The sequence below is a fragment of the Myzus persicae genome, unplaced genomic scaffold (genome assembly GCF_001856785.1).
Source record: "Myzus persicae strain clone G006 unplaced genomic scaffold, MPER_G0061.0, whole genome shotgun sequence".
Lineage (NCBI taxonomy): Eukaryota > Metazoa > Arthropoda > Insecta > Hemiptera > Aphididae > Myzus > Myzus persicae.
Window position 1 is genome coordinate 108,709 of NW_019100537.1, and position 20,375 is coordinate 129,083.

Below are 20,375 nucleotides of genomic sequence, written 5' to 3' on the forward strand. Positions count from 1 at the left end.
CTATAATCTATATGTAGGTACAGAGTGATTCGCCGTGCATCGTGCTCACCACCACATAATTTTCTTTTGATAATGAATTTATTCAAATTCTGATTTTCGAATGATTGTTAAATTTCATACTCATAAAGACCATATTTTCACGTTATCGTGAGATTTGTTTATGCTACTATTAAGGAGTGTGCTTGTATTTTGATGTAACTAGTTCAAAACTTGAACGAGTAGGTGATGGGTAGTTTCTGGGTTATTGAAATGTTGATACTACCTAGTTTATAAAGTTAACAGTCCTTAAAAATGGTTTAAGTGTTTAAAAAAAATAAAAAAATGTAGAATAGGATTCAGTATTTATTATACTTGGCCCATTTTCACAAATAATTAATGTCGATCGATTAATATTAATTAGTAATCACACTAAAATGTTCAAATCAACATAGCTCCCATATCTTCCGAGCGGATGTAGGTACCTATTGTATAGTATTATCCTTATTCCTTGGAGTTCAATACACCTAACTCAAGAACTACTCGTTTGAATTTTAATGTTGTTACGCAAACATTTTCAGAAAAATCATTATTGTCATTATTGAAGTAAAAATGGGAGAGTCTGCTCGGCGAATCACTCTGTATACTCGATTTCGTGTATTATACATAGGTGCCTAATATAGAGCGAGTGCGGGTAATCTGAAACCGGCATTTCGTTCTTTTACACAAAATAATGCGTTAAATCTATCGGAAAACACCAGTGTAGTTATCATCACGTAGTCATAGCATTCTATTTAGGACCATTTGGCGAAATTCCAAAAGTGCGACTCTTAGGATATATATATATTTGTATTTAATAATATATAATACTGTGCGACACATTTAATAAAATTAACATACAAGCTGTTTAGTTATCTTCTTCCGGTTTTATTTTCAATCATTATTGTTACGCGTAGGTAGGTAACAAATAAACTAAATACAATTAAAATAAAATATGTTATGAACAAAGTGACTCTTTTGGCAACACCCGATTTGTATATGTACGATATTATTTTTATCATCATTTTCAATTTTTTTCGATAGATATATACACCGAAGAGAACATAGGAAATTATATGACGTACCAATCGTTTTATACGACTGAAATTTAGTTTCAATTAAAAATCGACAATTTTTTTGTGTATGATAGATAAATGCCACACAGTTTTGAAAAAAAACATTGTTTTAAAAAATAATTACTCTATAACCTGACTTTTGAATATATATTATGTTTATTTTTGCTATATATGAATCTATAATTATGCATCTCTAGTCTTAACACAACTTAGTGAATTTTTTCGACAATATCTGTAAAATTAAATAGCGGGTCAGTGAGTGACACTCTGCTGTACAGTAGATTACAAGAGGGCCCTTGCAATGGATGGAGTTAAATTCGAATTCAATGATATAATGTATAATAATCATTGTATGTACGAAAAACAAATCTGAGCGGAAACCGTTTGTCAAAAAGATACTGAAATTGAAAATCGAAGCGCATTATTCGACTACCTATCGTTATTTCGATTACTCATCGCGTACACAGACACAAAAAAAAATTACACACATCATTGTAAAATCAATACATTCATCACTCTAAAATTATGAAGACTGAAACGGCTAAATCTATGGGAATTTTTATTTTTTTATTCATATAAGAATTCCATGGATATATACAAAATCAATGGAGCTATGAATGTATTAATGTTGTGTGTAGCAATACTGTGTGTTTTTTTACGTGCACACGTTTAAGAACGCCAAGTCGATAATCGATTCATAATAATTAATTGAAAAATTATTTTTCGGAAGAGCCCATTAAACGCAAATACACCTAAATCTACTGAATACAGCTGCTGTACGTGACATAGGTATAGATGATGTTATTGATCGGCAAGTAATTAATGAAGAACTATATATTCACGTCCATTAGTTACCATACTAGAGGGACATTGCCAAATTGGACATGTGCATTGTGCATCATTAATGGGTCCAATAAGTACATTTTGTACCAGTGAGTATTCTAAAATTAATCAAGATCGTCGGCAGTTACAGCTATAGATATAGTACAAACTCATCATTGAGACCATTCGTCATAATACACAATTCGTCAATCTCATATACCTATTACATCCTGATGAACCGCCAAATACTTAACTCAAATCAACAACCGTTGTGATTTAAATTTTTTATTAAGCCTACACAATATATATCATTGTTATGTGATATTAAATTTTATGGTTGTACCGGTCAACCATATACATTATTATAAGACTCCTGATTTATATATTAGTATAGGTACTTTGGTACATGAAAACTGCACCAATTGCAGTTGGGTTGCTTTGGCCAAGTATAAAATACATGTCTAAAATTATATCCAGACATACAATTTTACTGGGGGAAACCCGCGGCAACATAGGACATTGGACGTGGGGTGATCCGGTAGGGTTTTTTTTGTATATTTTTGGTAGATTAGTACGTTGGTAGGGTTGGAACACGGCAAGGATATGTTGTTGAAAACCCGAGTGGTCACCCATCCGGGATCTAGCAACGTCGCCGGCTGCGGTGCGTACACTCAGAGCGTTAACTATTGTATTTTCTGAAAACCAATGGCGATCATTCAAATAAAAATAAAAAATTCGATTTCCGTGAATCAAAACTAAATTATTGTATGCCTGTGTGACTGTGTGAGCTAACTTACAGCATCCAATAAGGATCATTACTCTTACTATAGCTATAAACGTAGGTTTCTATATAAGATTCAAGATAAATATCCGTTATCCGGATGCAACTTGCAAAAAGTTTAACTGTGTTTACTTCCTGCAGCGAGTTACTAAAATGAATATATATTTAATAGGTTTATGAATTATTAAGTTTTACAAAATGGTGTATAGGTAGTTATACTAACAATATTTACAGTAGACACCTAGGTAGTATAGGTATAGTTAAACTTTATATTACCCGCCTACAATATTTTATGTATTCTGTGTACATACCAACTAATAATTTTAACCTAAATATTAATATTGAGGTATTTGCATATTTTTCCATGTTACAGGAATCATTTTGATGGATTCGGACACGAGGTCCGGTTTTGCCGACATATGACGATATGACGATATCGAATAGCAATATGCTACGAATAGTGAACAGTTGAAGTTGATCCAAGCCACCAGGAAAGATGTCTCCGTCTTTACGCTTATAGCTATTAGCTAATATTATCTGCATCTTTTTATTCAATGATTCCAGTTCAAAAATTGATTATTAGATTATTTTGATTTTATTTCTTAATAATTCATTTAGAGAATTTTACATAATGCATATATTTACTGATTTTGTACTTTTCTGCGGTAGCATAAGCCATTCCTTGTTTCCAATAATTCTAAAAATCAATAACGTCATATTCTTGTGCGACTTAGGTGTTTTTATTTATTGCTCTCTCACTTATTACGCAATAATAAACATTGTAATACCATCGGGCAACGAATACAACAATTTGGTCTGGTAACCTATCATATTGGTACTTACCTGAAAATGTTAATTTTTTTCTAAATACAATTATATCGGAATAATATTACATGGGTTTTATTGGTATAAGGTAAAACCGGGTGAATAGAAACACTTATGAACTTTAAAGTATCATAAAAACTTTTCTATTCAGGCTTTATAGATGATCAATACATCAAAATACTGGTCTCGTTGAGCACTTTAAATGTGTATATTCAAATTTGTTGTAGGTATGTTAAACAATTAATTTTTTTAAGTGCCTGCTTTGTTTCTATTCCCAATAGACACAATTCTTGAGATTCTTAAAAATAAAAAGAACAAACTTGTCAATTAAATACATTTTTATTTATTTTTTAACCTAAATATTTTTGTTAAAAAAAATAAGAACATTATAAAAGTAAATGTGCAGAATAAAAATTGAATATTAAAAATTTTTAAATCAGTCTTCAGGGTGTTCTTCCCAAATTTAAACCTACCTAATTTATAGCCTTGTAGGTAATACTTGTAAATTAGGAACTTAATTTGCAATCATACTTAAATTTAAATAATCTTTTTATGTGTTGTAATATGTATTTCTATTTACCCATAAAATGGCCAAACTCAGTTAAACCTACATATTGAAATGACTAATTAATTTTGTTAAATAATAGGTACGATTTTTACAACTTGACTGTATTTCAAATTAATTGTAGCAAGAAAAATTAAAATTTTTATAATATGTATACTTGAAAACAAGAACCGTTGATTTTCATAATAAATTATTAGGATTATTATCAGTTACTGCTTATCAATTTTTATCCCTATGGCAATAGAAATAAACAGAAAAGTTAGAGTTCATAAAATTGCGTACTAATCTATTTTTCATTAAGGGAATGTTTCATATTAATAACTTCAATATTCAGTCGGGGAGACGTCCAAGTATAATAACTTTCCCGATTTTACTATAACTACACAGCAAACTCGTCAATGCCTCATATTGTAATTTAGACAGCTGTCCAAGCTATTGTCCTAAGCTTATTGTCAGTTATTCAGCTGTCAGCTGACAACGGTTATAAGAGTGACACCAATACGAAAATGCGCCATCTACATGATCTATATCAACATTATTAATTAGAATTTAGAGTAGGTAGGTACCTATGCGATTGTGTAAGATATATTTTTCTCGTTTCAATTTCCACTGAAATCAATATCTGAATTATTTTCAATTTCGTCACACAACACATTTTCAACTACCTACCTATATCAACTACCAGATTTCATTTCCGAGGGTTGGCTGAAACCGAAAAATTGTTTTACCCAGTCAATCTTCACAAAATGCAAGTTGTGCACCATTTTGTTTTATTACAACTAAGCTGTTACAATACAAATTATTTAATAGGCAGGTAATTAATAAAGTGACGTTTCATACAGACTCGGAGCATGTAAAAGCCATTTAAGACCGAGGTTACTCTTATTTGGGACAGCGACGGCCCCCTCTCAAGACCATATCTCTAGAAATTGTACATTGTTAAAAACAAAATTACAAAAAAAACCTATTATAATATCGTAAGTTTTCTAAAAATTATGGCTTAGCCCCCCTCCCCCCAACCATGTCTCTGGAGCCACCCCCGATTTGCGACATCGACCATTACTTCAGTGAATACTAAATAGTGTACCTACTACACTTAGTAGACTTTAAATTACACCATTCGTTTAATTTACATTAGTACATTATACTTATACTAGTTAGTCTAGTTATACCAGATCATTTGTCACATACCTATCTTACATTTTATTGAAAAAATGCATACTATAAACACATTTGTCATGGCGATCGAGGCATTGCTGTTACTCGGACTATTGTTGCCTTGTAAGTTGTAGCCGCCACCTTCGAGTATACAGTTCCCAAATTTCGAAATTCAGATATTGAGACATTATTCTAAGTACCTCTAGGAGGACAAGAATTTACAGCGTGTAAACATGTTCCCTTAGATTCAAAATTAATCACACCATTATTTTAGGACAAAAACAAATGTTATAAAAATTAAAGAAAATAACATTTTTGAGGGACCATGAAGCTTTTTTTCTTTGATCCAAATATAAAGTTCAATATATTATTTAGAGGTACATAACATGTTTGTCAACATTGATGTTGAATATATCTGCTTCAAATAGTAAAATAGGTAGCTGATTAAAATAAGTTTGACTTCAAACTATTACATGCAAAACACAATTTAATATTAAAATTGTTATATATTACTACATAGGTATTTAACATTGTACGTTTATTGATCAACCATACAAACCTATAACTAATAAACAAAAAAGTTTTTATAATTATCGTATACAAAATATAAATCTTAAAATAGACTTCATGATAAATTAACAATCAATTTAGGTACCTAGGTAACTATAATATACTACATAATAATTAATTATGTATATAGCTACCAATCTACCACGTATGTAATATCTATGTAGTATAACAAATGAACACATAATACATTGGTTATGTTTTTTTTCCCCTTTTCCTTGTAAAATCAAATAATTTGACTTCAAACATTTGGAAACCATCTTCAGTATATGAGAATCCTAAAAATACTATGCAGCACAACAAACACCAATATTGGAAGAGTGATGATGTCAACAAAGCATATATAACAATACTCTAAGCGAAAAAAAAAATACATTATAAATAAACCAAATAATTATGAATTTATGACCTTTGATTATGATGAATAATAATTGATAACTATTTACCTGAACAAGGGTCCAAAATATTAGAGCTAAATAAAGAGCATTATCAATGGGTTGATTATTATTAGGTGTAGCTTGAGGATCCGATAAAAATGACGAAGTGGCATTAAAATCGGCTAATCTCTTTTCTTTCAGCTTCCAAATATCATTTAACCATGACTTTAAACCATCTGAAGTTAATGGCAAATCTATCTCATCATATCTATATAAATTAAAAATTAATAATATTCAGAGTAATTTCTCGTATTTATTTATAAGAGAATTTAATGTATTAACTTTCATTATATTAATCGCATGTTTTCTATTTTTACAATTTTTTAGGGCATGATAATTCATGATGAATACTCGGAAACAACAAATGAATACATTAGAATGTATATTTATTTTGAGTTTTCAAATATCTATTTGACATACAATTTCCCATTTTTGTTAATAAATATTTAGTAAAAACTAAAAATTATAAAATATAAAAATGTTAGTAAAATACTTGAATGTATCAAAAAATATAAGTAAAAAATAAATAAGTGCATATTTTTATTTTTTTAAATCTCAAAAGTATAGGCATATTTAGTACTTTTTAAGTGCATTAAGTTTCAAATCCTATCTATAAATACTTAAAGTTATAATTAACTACTCACCTGGGATTCAAAATTTGTTTTTATTTAAAAATGCAAAAACTTAAAAAAGGATAACCATAGACAGTATAAAAAAACTATTTCTTTTCAAAAATGTTAACAGTTCTTGAAATAATGAGTATTTTAAGGTAAATGAATCCTTAAATAAGGAATATTTTTTATTTAATAATAGGTTTACTAGCTTACCATTATACATTTTAGGGTTGGAGAATGCAATAGATAGCAAAAAGTAATTTTTATACACATACCAACTTGTGATACGCTGATACCTATTAATTATATTACAATTAGTTAAAACTTGCCGTTTTATATGAAAATGTACATTTTTTGGAAATACGCCTCTTAAAGCATCCATTTCATTTTGAGGTAATAAATCTGGATAACCGATTGTCAAATCATACACTGCTTTAATTTGCTTATCTATAAATATTAAAAAAAGCTGATCAATATCAATCTGTTCTAAAAAATTTAAAATAAATTTTACTTTTTCGCATTGTGTCAGCAAGGAAGACAAAACCAGTAGTTTTTGGGTGAAGCACATGTTTATAATTGGGAAGATTGTTTTTGGCGGCATATTTGTTGCTACGTATAATATTGCTTGGTGATAGATCTGTTCCTTCGGGAAACAATAGAATCTATAACAAATGATCGATTAATTAACTACTAAATTTTTTTTCAACTATCAAGTTTATTTTTCTTTATTTTGTAGTGAACTTGTAAGAAGCTAAAGTCAATCTTTTAAGTATATTTTTTTTGCTTTAACTATAGACTATTAACTAATTTCAGTCATAAATAATTCCATGTATATAATTGCTTTTAAAGAATATTAAGACAATATAATCTCCCTAACAGTTTTTAATGACAAATTTTAGGGAATAGTAGATTAAGAGTAGATTTATTATTTTTGAGTAACAAAAATGTTACCGATATCCCAATTCTTTTCATACAAGTTAATATTCAACATTTTTTAACTATTGATTGAATACCATTTACCTGATGAGTATCATTTACATCACGAAAGTATTTCAATTGTTTTTCCATTGAAGACTGGTCATGATCCCAGCGGCGATGTATGTATAAAAATCCCGATAATTGCATCACCCAACCAGCAAAAGGTACATGTCGAATAGCTGATTTAAGTACCATTTTCAGCTTATGGGCAGGTGGCTTGGAACTGTAATACATACCACCCCATAAAAAATTCCAATCCAACCGATTACGGTGATTCATTATTAACAATGCGCCATCAAATGGATTAATGTGATCTCCAGTTATTATAAAACGAGTGTTGAACAACAGACGCATCAATATCTAAAAATTTGTATTACTGTAGTTCAATGAATAAAATTGTATACTGCAAATTACAAAATTACTAACAGTGGGATACATCTCCCACACAGAGAATATGATGCCTATAATGTAACGGAAAGCGTGCGGATAAACAAACATCAAGGGTACTAATGGACAACATATAGCAAGAAATCCACTTGTGATACTCAGAAACCATAATGTGATGTATGCAATCCCTCTCCATTCCATTGTCAATTACTTATAACTGTAAACAAATTTTCAAATTAACAACATATACACAAAAATTAATTTCATTAAATAAGTATACAAAAGCATGCACAGATAAATACCAAGCCAATATTACAAACAGCGGTTAAAAAATGAAGTGAAGGTTACGACGGACAATAAAGATTCTTAGTACAAATGTTTGGTTAAATGTAACTATATTTTTAGATAATAATTTATTTTGTGTTCACATATTTATCAAGTTACATTTTTTTACACAATTCAAAATGTTAGTTATATATTTGAGTATATTATATTATCTAAACTATCCTCAATGATTAAATAATAAATATACAACAACTAAGTAACGCATATGGACAGATATCAATTTTTCACAACTTAATGTTTCACCTATTACAATAATAATATACTATGAATTCTATTTATTTTAATTATAATGATATTTTTCCAATCAATATGTGATTAATAAAATTACACTATTTGTAAAGTAAACCAACATTAGGCCAAATAATTTGTAATATCAATTTTTATTCATATAATCATATTGCGCGTGGTGTACCCAAGGTTACATAAAAAAAGAAATATTTGAGAGGTAACATGGCAGTTTTTAATGGTAAGTTCTTAAAAAAAAATAGACTTGTAGATACTATATCAAAACATACTTTGATCAAACATTATTTTACAGGCGTATACATTAGTAAAAATAAGAATTTTGAACATAAAAGGTCTAAATAAATTAAATTAATAGTCTCAAAAAATAGAATAATACTCTATAATAAACTGAAGACCAATATTTTAAAAATTAAGATTGGAATTTAAAATTTTTAGATAAATGCAAATAATTTTTGTTCATAAAAATGTACAGAAATAAACTAAAATTAAATTTTAACATGCCACTGTTACATTACACCAAAAAATAAACCTAAACAAATTATGTTAAAAATTTAAAAATCACTAGTTTGGCCATAAAAGAAATAAAATGATTAGAAAAAAATTCTCAGGATTTAAAAATGGAACCTAAGCTTTTTTATATTTTAAATATTTCTTGAGAAGTTGATTGGCTTCGTTATCCGTTTCTTTGTCCTAAAATAATTGATTTTGTTATTTTAAAACCATATAATCAATAATATTATAGTATGACTATTATTTTATTGACCTCAGAATCCTTAACGGGAAGCTGCAATGCTTTTTCCAACCAATTCACCGCAGTTTCATACTCGTTTTTTGCTAGATAACATTTGGCAAGATGTAGGTGACAGTCTTTTAGCTGAATTGGGGATTCTTGTTGAAATTTTAAAAATAGTTCAATAGCATCTGGTATTGTACCTTTAGGTACTTCTCCATACAACCAACTGGCTATACGACGGTCAAAAGATGATAAAACAGCAACCTAAATAGATATTATTATTTGTGATTAAGTTGTAGACTAATCAATAAATTCAATAAATTTTACTTCATATTCAAGTTTTCCTTTTAAGTAATATAAAGTTGGATCACGAGAATTGATTTTTATTGCTTCATTTATGTGGTTTTGAAATACATAACCTCCTTCAATTTTTTCTTTAGTTGTTCCTAACTGACCTCGAGCACCACTACAGATAGCAAACCATTTGTGTGCATTGCAATTCCCTGGATACATTTCTAAGGCATGCTTTGCCCATTTTACACCTGAAAAAAATATATTTTAGAATTTATACTTAAAATATTTTAGAAATGTCCAACCTTCATCAATAACTTCTTTACTCTTTTCTGTATTTTTTTTTGCTGCAGTATAATATTTAGATACAAATTGACATGATTTTGCTAACCTCCAAAGTACCTCAATATCATCTGTTCGCTACATAAATTAATTAAAACATTATTGAGTCGGTAAATATGTAATAAGAAAGAAAAATAAAACAATTTACTTCTTCATTAAGGCGTACTAAAATTTCATAAGCTTTAAGTTTGTCTTCATCGGAACCTTCAAATAATTCATCTACTTGATCAAAAATATCATCACTGAGTAAAGAAGGTCCGGTGTAATGATCGTTAAAATGTTCGGAAGACAAACTAACATCTGGACTAAAGAAACAATGTACATTTATGATTTTTTTACTGGTAACAAATCAGAGAAAAAAATTATTTACTTTTCATTCATAATATTTGAATGTTGCGATTCTTCGTTTTCTGATGACATATCGTGAAATTCGTCGTCAGTTCCTAGCGCTGTATACAGACTAGCTTCACTTGTTACACTGGTGCTACTTGATAGGGCTGATCTTTTTCCTGATTTAATAATTTTTTTCCTAAAATGAATATAACATGAACAATTTATAAACATTTAAAATTAAATATTAAAAACATTTACTTTAATGCTTTAAATTCTGCTTGGAGATCAAGTATTGCAATATTTAATTCATCAACTTCCTGTTTTAATAATAGTTTTTCTTTTTTTTCTAGTAGTCGAGTTATAAAAACTACCCCAACTGAACCAACCGTTATTCCAATTCCAACTGCAACAGCTATTACTCCCTTTAACCAATGCGGATCTGTTGACATTACATTTGGTGTTCCTACACAACACAATAATCAGACACAAGACACAAAAACACCAAATGTTTCTATCACCTTATTATACAGTTGTATAAGATTGGACTGCACATTTATTAAATTTACATAGATACCTATCTTTCAACAAATACTATGAATTATTGATTTATGAATATATAAATAAATTAAGTCCACTTTTTTTAACTTCTTGGGTTAATCATTTTGAATTTTACTTCTAAATATATAAATAAAATCTTGTTTCTTTAAAATAGTTTTAAGGTAGGTAATAACAAATATAATTGAAGAATCAATGCATTTTTTTATTACGCACTTAAAAATAATCATTTTAAGGATACAATGAACTATAACACAAATCAAAATACTTAAATAGTTGAACATTTTAACAAAAATTATATACTTGTTGAATAGATACTCTGCATTAACTGTACAATTATACAAAATAAGTTCAAAATATGTAGTAAATAAAAACTGTTAATTAGCTTATACTTGGTCTAAACATAGACAAAATAAAAATGAACTAGAAGATTGGTTTTGATTTAGTTACTACTTAACAATTTTATAGTTTTATTGATACAATAATTTTTTTAATAGGTGGTTTAAGTAAAAGTAAATATTATTTAACTTAATTTTTTTTTTATTTCTAGATAATTTATAAGTAAATAAAAATGTTCATAATAAAAACCCTCAATTTATGTACCTTCTATTTAATATCTTAATACATCATTTATAATAGTATAATAAATTCAATTTCTTTGGTTATTAATTATTAGATATTATTTTAATATGTTACTATGTATATCATTTTTTTACTAATTTCAAAGTTCAATAATTATTACGCTGAACAAATAATAAGAATCTTACATATTTATGTATTTACAAATGTATTAAAACAAATTGTAATTACCTACCAATGTAATTTTTTTAAATGGTATTCTACAAATAATTATTATGGATGTTCAGTTTGTTAAATAGTTATACTTATTAAAGTGTAAAAAAAAGTTATATTTTTATCATTAAGACATTAACCTATCATTAATTATTACTCACTTACACACAATAATATGCTCTAAGATAATGTATTATTTTATACAGTTTATTGTAATTAATATATTAGATACCTACCTTATTTATCTTTGATGATTATTAATGCAAACACAATATAATTTTAAATTCAAACAAATAACTTATTAGAAAATATTTCAAGATCTATTTTCAAATAATAAAATTATAATTGTTCTTATTATTAATGTATGACATCGTAGATAAATATTTAGTGTAATTTTTAAAAAATATTCACCCATTATAATTGGTGGTGCAATCACAATCAAAAGCACATTTTATGCATTTTATAGTTTTTCTCATTATGATAGTGTACTCAATAGGTAGTACAAATATTTACCTGTTATATACCTTCTAATTTACAACATAACCAACACCAAATTTTTAAGATAAATATATATTATATATACACACAATATTGAGTAACAACATATATTTTGTAATTTAATACTATCAATTTCAATTGTTCATTTTTATTTTTATCAAAATACTTAACCGAACCTATTAAAAAAAAGTTAAAATAATTACTGATTATATCACTATCAATTTTATATTTTATATTACATATTGTAATTAAAATTTAAAATGTTACTTTATAAAAACTAAAAAAAATATATAAAATATTTGATCATTATTTGTGAATTCTAAGTGTCATGTTATGCACACTTATAACTATTTAAGTACAAATTTGACTGAATGTAGTTTTTCCACATAGTTCACATAATTGAGCAGTCTAATCCACAATCATCAAATAGAATAAAATATTTAAATCTACTTAAGATCATAATTCAACTAATGACCAAGTTCATGTACATATTCACAAATGTCAATTCTTGTCACAGTAAACATTCATTATTTCAAAAACTACTAACTTTGTTCACTCTGCACAGTGTTTATTATGTTAATATAAATTCGGTCATTACTTGTATTATGATTTTTATTTTTTGTTTAGATTTAAATAATTACTTTTAATCTCCACATTACACAAAAAATATTAAGATATAACATAGTTTGTTATAAATTATAATATAAAGTCAAGTGCCAATTCCCAATAACTATACATAACCATAATTGAATTGTTAAGTACCTGTTCAAAACATGTCCGTCGTAACACCAAACACAAAAGGATCGTTGAAGTTAAGCTACCAAAATGACACAATACAAAAAAAGAAGCAAGATAAAAACCTACAGGGTATGCAGTAAAATGAATGGTTGATAATCTTAATAGTTTTGGAAATCAGACCAAAGCTATTAAATATTATCTGAACAATCTAGTTTAGGGCAATTTAAATCGGTATTTAGAAAAATAAAATTAAAAAAACAAAAATAAGAGAGTATTAAGAAAAACAAGAACTGTTTAACAGGTGTTCTAAATTCGTGCTGTTAATAAATTATATAGATAGGTAGGGTATTGTATATTGTTAATATTCAATTGAATTCACTTACCCTTAAGTCCGTTTATTAATGTGTTCAGAGGTCATATATGGTAGCCTGGACTGCCGCAGTGGGAAAATACTATCTAAACTCTAAAGATATTTTAAAATGTATTCAATAGGCGCAATTTATGAAAATCATTAGACTGATATTGAGTATTGACATAACAGATTACAAGAAGTCAAGAACTTACTATAGAAAGAAAGAAACCTTATGAAAAAATAAATAAAACCATGTATTCGAAGTTCGTGACGGTTAAAAACATATCTGATGTCTACAATTTATAGTATGATGGAAGTTAGCAACTATGCTGATAAAAGAACCCAGATAATATTGTTCTGCGTGATAATAATCGATGTATGATAACTGGTAGTCGGTACGTGAAAGTAAAATTTGATGTCGTTATGAATTTATGATTGATGATTAATACAATTATCGTTGCATGATGAATTATTATGATGTATCTTAATTAATAATTATTATTTCTCTTTTCTTTCATTCTTTGATATTTTAAGAGTAATTATTTACAATTGTACTACTTGACAATGGTCCACGGTTAAAGATTACCGTATGACTGTAAAAGTATCTTTATTTGTTTCAATACAAAAATCCTCATAAAAACATTCATATTTTGCATTTTAAGAAAACATTTTGTGACAAATACATTTCAAAACACACATAATCATTTCTGAATTTGGTTTTATATAATAAATACATTGATACACTTTAACACAATAGATATTTATACTGCTTAGACTTTGATTTGAACACAAATTTGATAACTAGCAAAAAAAAATAATGTCAAAAGCATCAAGAAAGGTCTTACTGGGTTTTGTGGACGAACATATTGAGAGTGAAAGCTGTTCTGATGATTCATACACAATAAATAAAATTGGAGGATTTTCTGTAAGTAGTTAAGTTAGTTAGCTAAATGAATAAGAACTGTTTTTAAAAATTGGTTTTTTTTATAAGGATACTCAGAATTTTTCACCAAAATGTCCACTGTGTAATCGCCGTACACCATTACTAATTCAGATATATGCCCCTCTTATAAATTCTATTTACCATAGAACTTTATATATTCATGCATGTGTAAGTCCTGGATGTTGGAACAAATCTCAGAGGTAAAGTATTGAGTATAAAGTACCCATTGAATCCTTTATTAAATTATATTTTTTAAATAATTTTTATTCAGTTGGATATGTTTGAGACGGCAGTGGGTTGCAGTAGATGATTATGACGATAAGCAGCAGTCCCCAACATTTATAGAATGGTGTGATGATGCTGACGACTGGGGTGAGGAACCTTTAACTGAAGAAAATGGTAATTCTACTGTTAAAAGCCAAGCAATTGAAATTTGTGATTCTGCAAGTGCTGAGTTAGAAAATTCTGATGCTGATGATAATGTAGTTGCTGAACCAATTGAAATACCAAATACAAATTGTCTTCAATTATTAGATAGTAGAAAAGAAATACCTTCAGTAAGTTCTTTATTAATTTGGATATTATATTTATGTGTATAGGTAAAAATAAAAAATAAAGTAAAGATAGCAAAAATCATTTAATATTTTCATGCTAGGTACCACACATAAAGAATTGTTTAAAAGTTTTTGCAAAAGTCAATTTTTGTATAAGAGTTTACCATTTAGAATTATTAAAATTTTAGTAATCAATTAGCTACCTATAATAAAATGCATGAGCCTAGACAGGGTTCTTGTTATTTTAACAATAGTCTATAACAGCGATTCTCAACCGGAGGGTCGCCAACAATGATTTTAGGGTCGTCAATCCATGTGGGATAAAAATTTTTTCACTTAGAATCTTATAATTAATAGTAAGTGTTATAATATATATATTGGATAGTCCGATAGTCGATAAAAACGTTCATTGAAGTGTGCATAATATACCTTTTTTTGTGAAATATATACACAAATAAATACAATAATAACAGTTGGTTCAATTATTTAATACTTACATTATAAAAGGGTCGTTGGACATCTTGGTGACATTATAGGGGGTCGCGAACTCTAAAAGGTTGAGAACCGCTGGTCTATAAGTTACTTAAACAAAAAATAACCAGCCAAGTTAAAAATGTGTTTTAATATTTACTTAAATTAACATTGTGATGTTAAAACTAATTGATGAATGAGTTCTTTGAGTCTGGATATGAATTTTAAGTTTTGTTTTTTTTTTTTGCTATCATAGTTTATGTTGAATTCAGTAAAAAAAATGTACTTATCTTCCAAGCAAATAATTACTAATATTGTATAATTATGTATACATTTAATAAAAGTAATACAAATCATAAAATATAATGGTTGACAAACTATACTTTTGCCTAGTAATAATATTAATAGAATTGAATTAATTCGTCAATACCTTTATAATAGTCTGTTGGGGGAATAGATCCCCTTGACCTTTTTTTACAATGTTGAAGATCCTCAATTTTGGGTGTTTTTAATAAACAAATAGTGCATAAAGGTAGACATAATTTATGAACATTGATAGTTTATATATTAAAATTTGTAATTATAAACATAATAATATTTACAACAGGATCACTTTAACATGAATGTATATTTTGAGCCATATTATATATCAGTAGCTTATGAAGAATCGTCTGATAAAGTAAAAGAGCATGCAAATAACTTATTACACAACTATCAAAATAATGAAATGATTCTTGAAGAAAAAAATGAAGGATATGAAAAGAGTTTACCAGCACATGGTGATAAGTTTTTTGAAACATTTGCATCAATAATAAGAAAAAATCCTGGTCAAATTTTACGGTTTGTATAATAATATCAATTTGATGTCTTCTTTCTTCTATCTACATTCCTGTCGATAATATTAGAAAAACTATTACTAAACAATTTTTGTTTAGGTATTGTCGTACTGAAGGTAAACCATTATTTTTATATGAAGAAAGTGAACCAAATAAATGTACCAACTGCCAGGGTAAATTATTATTTGAGTTACAAATTCTTCCATCATTAATTACATATTTGAAACTAATATGTGGAGACGATCACCTTGGTAGTGGACACTTAGAATTTGGAACAGCTCTAATATACACTTGTGAAAATAATTGTTGGAATGAAGGAGATACTTATAAGTATGAATGTGTTATAGTTCAAGAAGAAAAACTATTTTAAATTTTTATATTTATCTATTAAAATATTTGAACAATCAATAAAATATAGAAATTTTATTTGAAATGTAATCATAAAAAATGGTTGTGTAATTTTCTCATTTGCATTGGACAGAAGCACAGGTTTTAAAAAAAAAATCAAGATAACCCATCAAACTATGGATTGTTACATTTTTTACATTAGTTTTACTTATAATTAGAATGTAAGTACACAAGGCCTATGTAAACATGCCGACAATTAAAATATTAACATTTGTAATTCAGGTAAATCAATAAAATGTTCACAATTATAATCGTCATCAAACATTAAAATTTGTAAAATAAATTTCCAAAAAATTATCGCTCATAATAACAAATTGTTTTAAAACCCAAAGAAGAAGTAATACATATAACATTCTTAATGTAAAAATGTAATATCAACTACTTTTTCTCTGTTATAATATGATAAATAAATAACTGTATCTCAGTGCCAACATTTAAAGTATAAAAATAGTGAATCTATATTTGAACACACATATAAAGTATTTTTTTTTAAATGTTCATTGAACTAGGTTTATTATAAATAATTATTAATTCACAGAAATATTGTATTCTTTAGAAAAATTGATGTTGGTATAATAAAACTCATCACTGATGACTGCAGGGCTCGTAAGTTCATGCACTAAAAAATGCATAGATATTAGATAAGCATGCATTCATGCACTAAAAAGTTTGAAAATATGCATTCTTATGCCCTAACATTTTTTAAATTATGCACTCGAAATATGCATTTTGTAAAAAATTCATGAGCAAATTTTAAAATAATTAGAATTCACCCATCAGTTTAAAAAGTATTTTATTCCTTTTGATTTTTATACATTTAACAATCAAAATTAATAAAATGAATACTTGTGAAGTTCATAAAATCATGGGGCCTTGTCATCTTTATCAATTTTAATTAGGTAGTCATTTTCTGTCTAATTTTTGAACACCATAATCCAGCACCTATAAATGAAAACATTTGGAATGAAATATTAGGTATTTCACACTTTTATGACTCGTACAATTAAACAACTCATAGCCGACTGGCGAGTGCAAGAAAACTATGCTGTACCAATGTACAAAATTATAGATGTGGGTCGGTAAGAAACATTGCACAAGAGTACATGCCTGCAGGCGCGTAGCCAGGGGGGGTGTTACAGGTGTAATAACACCCCCCCTCAGCCGTGGTATACTTAATATTTTTTTATCAAGATAAAGATGCATCATTACGCAGAATAGAATAATCATAAGTATAAGCACGAATCGTAAATCGTGATTTACACTTATTTATAAAAATGAAGTATATTAGTTTATATTACGATAACAATAATGTAAAGCACTAAAGCCGGGATCCGGGCGATCCGGCATTAATTAGGTACTATTTTAGACCGTTCTGTGACGTTTTATCGATTACTCGTTTCATGCACGATTTAATAATATAATATATCTTTTCATGCAGCGTGTAAGAAAACGTTTACAACTTCAATTATTGATTATTTGATTATCATGATCATGATGAACTATCGTAAACATAGATATCTATGATCTATCAGCTATCCGAATGTTATTTCACTTATCAGTTCTGTGATAACAAATAAAACTAATTAATATTTAATAAAATATGTTATTATGTTCATAAGTGCTATATGTTTGCAATAGCCAATAAGTTCAACATTTTTTAAATTTTAAATAATTATTAACTATGGAGGCTACAAAGAAAGGTATTAAAAGAAAAAGCACTATTTTATCATACTACACAAAAACACCTAAAGTACAAACTGATAATCTCGGCGAAAATGACAAATTAGTAAGTGGTTTAAATTTGTAAAAGTTGAAAATGATTCTATTATGTGTTATACCAATTAAATGACTTAATTTTAATAAGAATGAAACGGAAGTGGTAGTATCATTAGCTGAATCTGCATTAACTCCATTCAATCACAATTCACAATCCATGTCTGAACAGCACAATGAAAATAACAAATTAGTAAATATTATGAATCAAATACTTGCATGTATTAATATTTTTTGTGTAAATTTTAAATTTAAATTTTATTAGATTGAACCATCAGCATCTGCTCTTCAAACAGTTATTACTCCTACACAAATAGATATTGGTTTATTTATTGGTCAATTTGAACAGGAAGTATCTGCAATTGGCGAGTTTACAATATGGCATCATCAGATGAAAAACAAAAACCCTAAAAATGCTACGGAAGCATTCATTAATTGCAATGAAGAAATATTTCCTACGGTTCATCAACTTTTAAAAATATTGATTACTTTACCAGTAACCACTGCAAGCAGTGAAAGATCTTTTTCCTCATTACGGCGTTTAAAAACATATTTGAGGAACACGACTGGTGAAAATCGGTTGAACGGCTTAGCAGTTATGAATATTCATCGGGATTTAGTCGTAACCACTGACGAAATAATTGATACTTTAGCTTTAAAAAATAGACGCATTAAATTAGTTTAATAAAAAATAATTTTTTTTTTTATTAATCATAATAATATATATGTGAAAAATTTAAATATACCTACGTAAAGTTATCAATTTTGTGTGTATAATTTTTTCAATTAATTTTGAATAACACCCCCCCTTAGAAATTTCTAGCTACGCGCCTGCATGCCTGTGTAGGTATCGTTTCGACGACGGACTCTGTACGGCGGAGGATAGTAGTGGTAGCGATAACATTATTTCCGCGGTACTAAGTAAAACGCATAAAATCTAAATAGGTAAATATACTAGGATGCCTTGGAAGTCACAAGAGAATAAAAATAAATCAAAACACCATCATTCAGTAAACAGGAAAGTAAATATGAAACAAGATATATGAAAAAACGATTATATGCCAAATATACCTACAGTTTTACACGCAAAGCATGCAAAAACATGCACTATTAAACTTTATATTCTCAATACTATTGTTATGAAACGGATTTGTATCTCAGTTAGCATGTTTTCCTGTGTAGCAAAAAAAAAACATGCAAAAGAATGAACCTACGAGCCCTGCTGATGGGTCATCAGGTTAAAAAGTTTTATTATAAAAATCTAAACTGGTTATCTGATCATTATTCGAACTTCATGTACCTATTACCTCATTTTGTCTTATTGAATAATATGATTAAAACTTATACCTAGTTGAATCTGTGGTTTTATATCAATATAGTTTAATTAAAATTATACTTATGCAAGATGAAAAAAATTTTGATCGTAGAGCGACTGATATTTTTGGCATTTCATATACCTATTACCTATTATGTTCTTTTGTTTAGAAAATATTTAAATATTCATTATTTATAGAATATATTATGTGATGTTTTAAATAAAAATTATTTCTATACAGGGTGTTTCTGAAGTGTGTGAGGTAATTAGTATACGCATACTCACTGTGATGCCACAATGAAAATTTTTTTGGAATTTTTTTTCTAACTTCAAAATCTGGGTTTTTTAAATTTATTTTGAGAATATTATCTTGAATGTAAAAATAAACACCCTAGTCGTATTTTTTGCAAAATTCTCATACGAATCGAGATATCACATCATTTTTGCGCTTGTAGCGCGTTTTTCGCGCTCGAATCGCCAACTAAAAAAAAAGTCGTGCGATACATCGATTTGTATGAGAATACTGCAAGATAATCAGTGGTGATAATTATTTGTTGTCATTGATAATACACGATTAATTAATACATTGTTTTACATTGTCGACTAATAAAAAATATGAAATAAT

At 27.7% G+C, this 20,375-nt stretch overlaps 3 protein-coding genes and 1 long non-coding RNA gene across 6 annotated transcripts; 2 read left to right on the plus strand and 2 right to left on the minus strand.

The window, feature by feature from the left end:
- Positions 1–5,999: 5,999 nt before the first annotated feature.
- Positions 6,000–13,725, minus strand: LOC111031347 (lysocardiolipin acyltransferase 1-like). 3 transcript variants are annotated; one of them, XM_022311262.1, is made up of 9 exons: positions 13,482–13,690; positions 13,123–13,177; positions 10,774–10,978; positions 10,553–10,711; positions 10,331–10,487; positions 10,146–10,260; positions 9,877–10,091; positions 9,580–9,813; positions 8,932–9,506 (listed from the first exon to the last, which is right to left on the minus strand). In XM_022311262.1, exons 3-9 carry the CDS (start codon positions 10,962–10,964, stop codon positions 9,441–9,443), a joined length of 1,137 nt encoding a protein of 378 aa, XP_022166954.1. In that variant the 5' UTR covers positions 10,965–10,978; positions 13,123–13,177; positions 13,482–13,690; the 3' UTR covers positions 8,932–9,440. The 3 variants fall into 3 exon arrangements, with proteins under 3 accessions (XP_022166961.1, XP_022166954.1, XP_022166947.1); XM_022311255.1 differs by lacking the exon at positions 13,123–13,177 and having other exon boundaries at positions 13,482–13,725; XM_022311269.1 differs by lacking the exons at positions 8,932–9,506; positions 9,580–9,813; positions 9,877–10,091; ... (3 more) ...; positions 10,774–10,978; positions 13,123–13,177 and adding exons at positions 6,000–6,163; positions 6,256–6,454; positions 7,190–7,307; ... (1 more) ...; positions 7,881–8,198; positions 8,265–8,442 and having other exon boundaries at positions 13,482–13,709.
- A 94-nt stretch (positions 13,726–13,819) lies between these two features.
- On the plus strand, positions 13,820–16,692 carry LOC111031367 (programmed cell death protein 2-like). The gene is made up of 5 exons (XM_022311278.1): positions 13,820–14,375; positions 14,442–14,593; positions 14,665–14,950; positions 16,026–16,258; positions 16,354–16,692. Exons 1-5 carry the CDS (start codon positions 14,268–14,270, stop codon positions 16,622–16,624), a joined length of 1,050 nt encoding a protein of 349 aa, XP_022166970.1. The 5' UTR covers positions 13,820–14,267; the 3' UTR covers positions 16,625–16,692.
- Positions 16,693–16,795: 103 nt separating this feature from the next.
- LOC111031384 lies at positions 16,796–18,073 on the minus strand. The gene is made up of 3 exons (XR_002604197.1): positions 17,664–18,073; positions 17,509–17,604; positions 16,796–17,281 (listed from the first exon to the last, which is right to left on the minus strand). It is a non-coding gene; the product is annotated as an uncharacterized LOC111031384 (long non-coding RNA).
- Positions 18,074–18,325: 252 nt separating this feature from the next.
- On the plus strand, positions 18,326–19,191 carry LOC111031374. The gene is made up of 3 exons (XM_022311287.1): positions 18,326–18,448; positions 18,527–18,628; positions 18,701–19,191. Exons 1-3 carry the CDS (start codon positions 18,344–18,346, stop codon positions 19,118–19,120), a joined length of 627 nt encoding a protein of 208 aa, XP_022166979.1. The 5' UTR covers positions 18,326–18,343; the 3' UTR covers positions 19,121–19,191.
- The last annotated feature ends 1,184 nt before the right edge of the window (positions 19,192–20,375 follow it).

Coding starts and splice junctions, on each gene's coding strand:
- LOC111031367 (XM_022311278.1), top strand. CDS start 14,268: ATGTCAAAAGCATCAAGAAAGGTCTTACTGGGTTTTGTGGACGAACAT. Junction 14,376..14,441: donor ATAAAATTGGAGGATTTTCT/GTAAGTAGTTAA, acceptor TTTTTTTATAAG/GATACTCAGAATTTTTCACC. Junction 16,259..16,353: donor AATCCTGGTCAAATTTTACG/GTTTGTATAATA, acceptor ATTTTTGTTTAG/GTATTGTCGTACTGAAGGTA.
- LOC111031374 (XM_022311287.1), top strand. CDS start 18,344: ATGGAGGCTACAAAGAAAGGTATTAAAAGAAAAAGCACTATTTTATCA. Junction 18,449..18,526: donor TCGGCGAAAATGACAAATTA/GTAAGTGGTTTA, acceptor AATTTTAATAAG/AATGAAACGGAAGTGGTAGT. Junction 18,629..18,700: donor ACAATGAAAATAACAAATTA/GTAAATATTATG, acceptor AAATTTTATTAG/ATTGAACCATCAGCATCTGC.
- LOC111031347 (XM_022311255.1), bottom strand. CDS start 10,964: ATGTCAACAGATCCGCATTGGTTAAAGGGAGTAATAGCTGTTGCAGTT. Junction 10,488..10,552: donor TCAAATATTATGAATGAAAA/GTAAATAATTTT, acceptor TTGTTTCTTTAG/TCCAGATGTTAGTTTGTCTT. Junction 9,507..9,579: donor TTCCCGTTAAGGATTCTGAG/GTCAATAAAATA, acceptor CAATTATTTTAG/GACAAAGAAACGGATAACGA.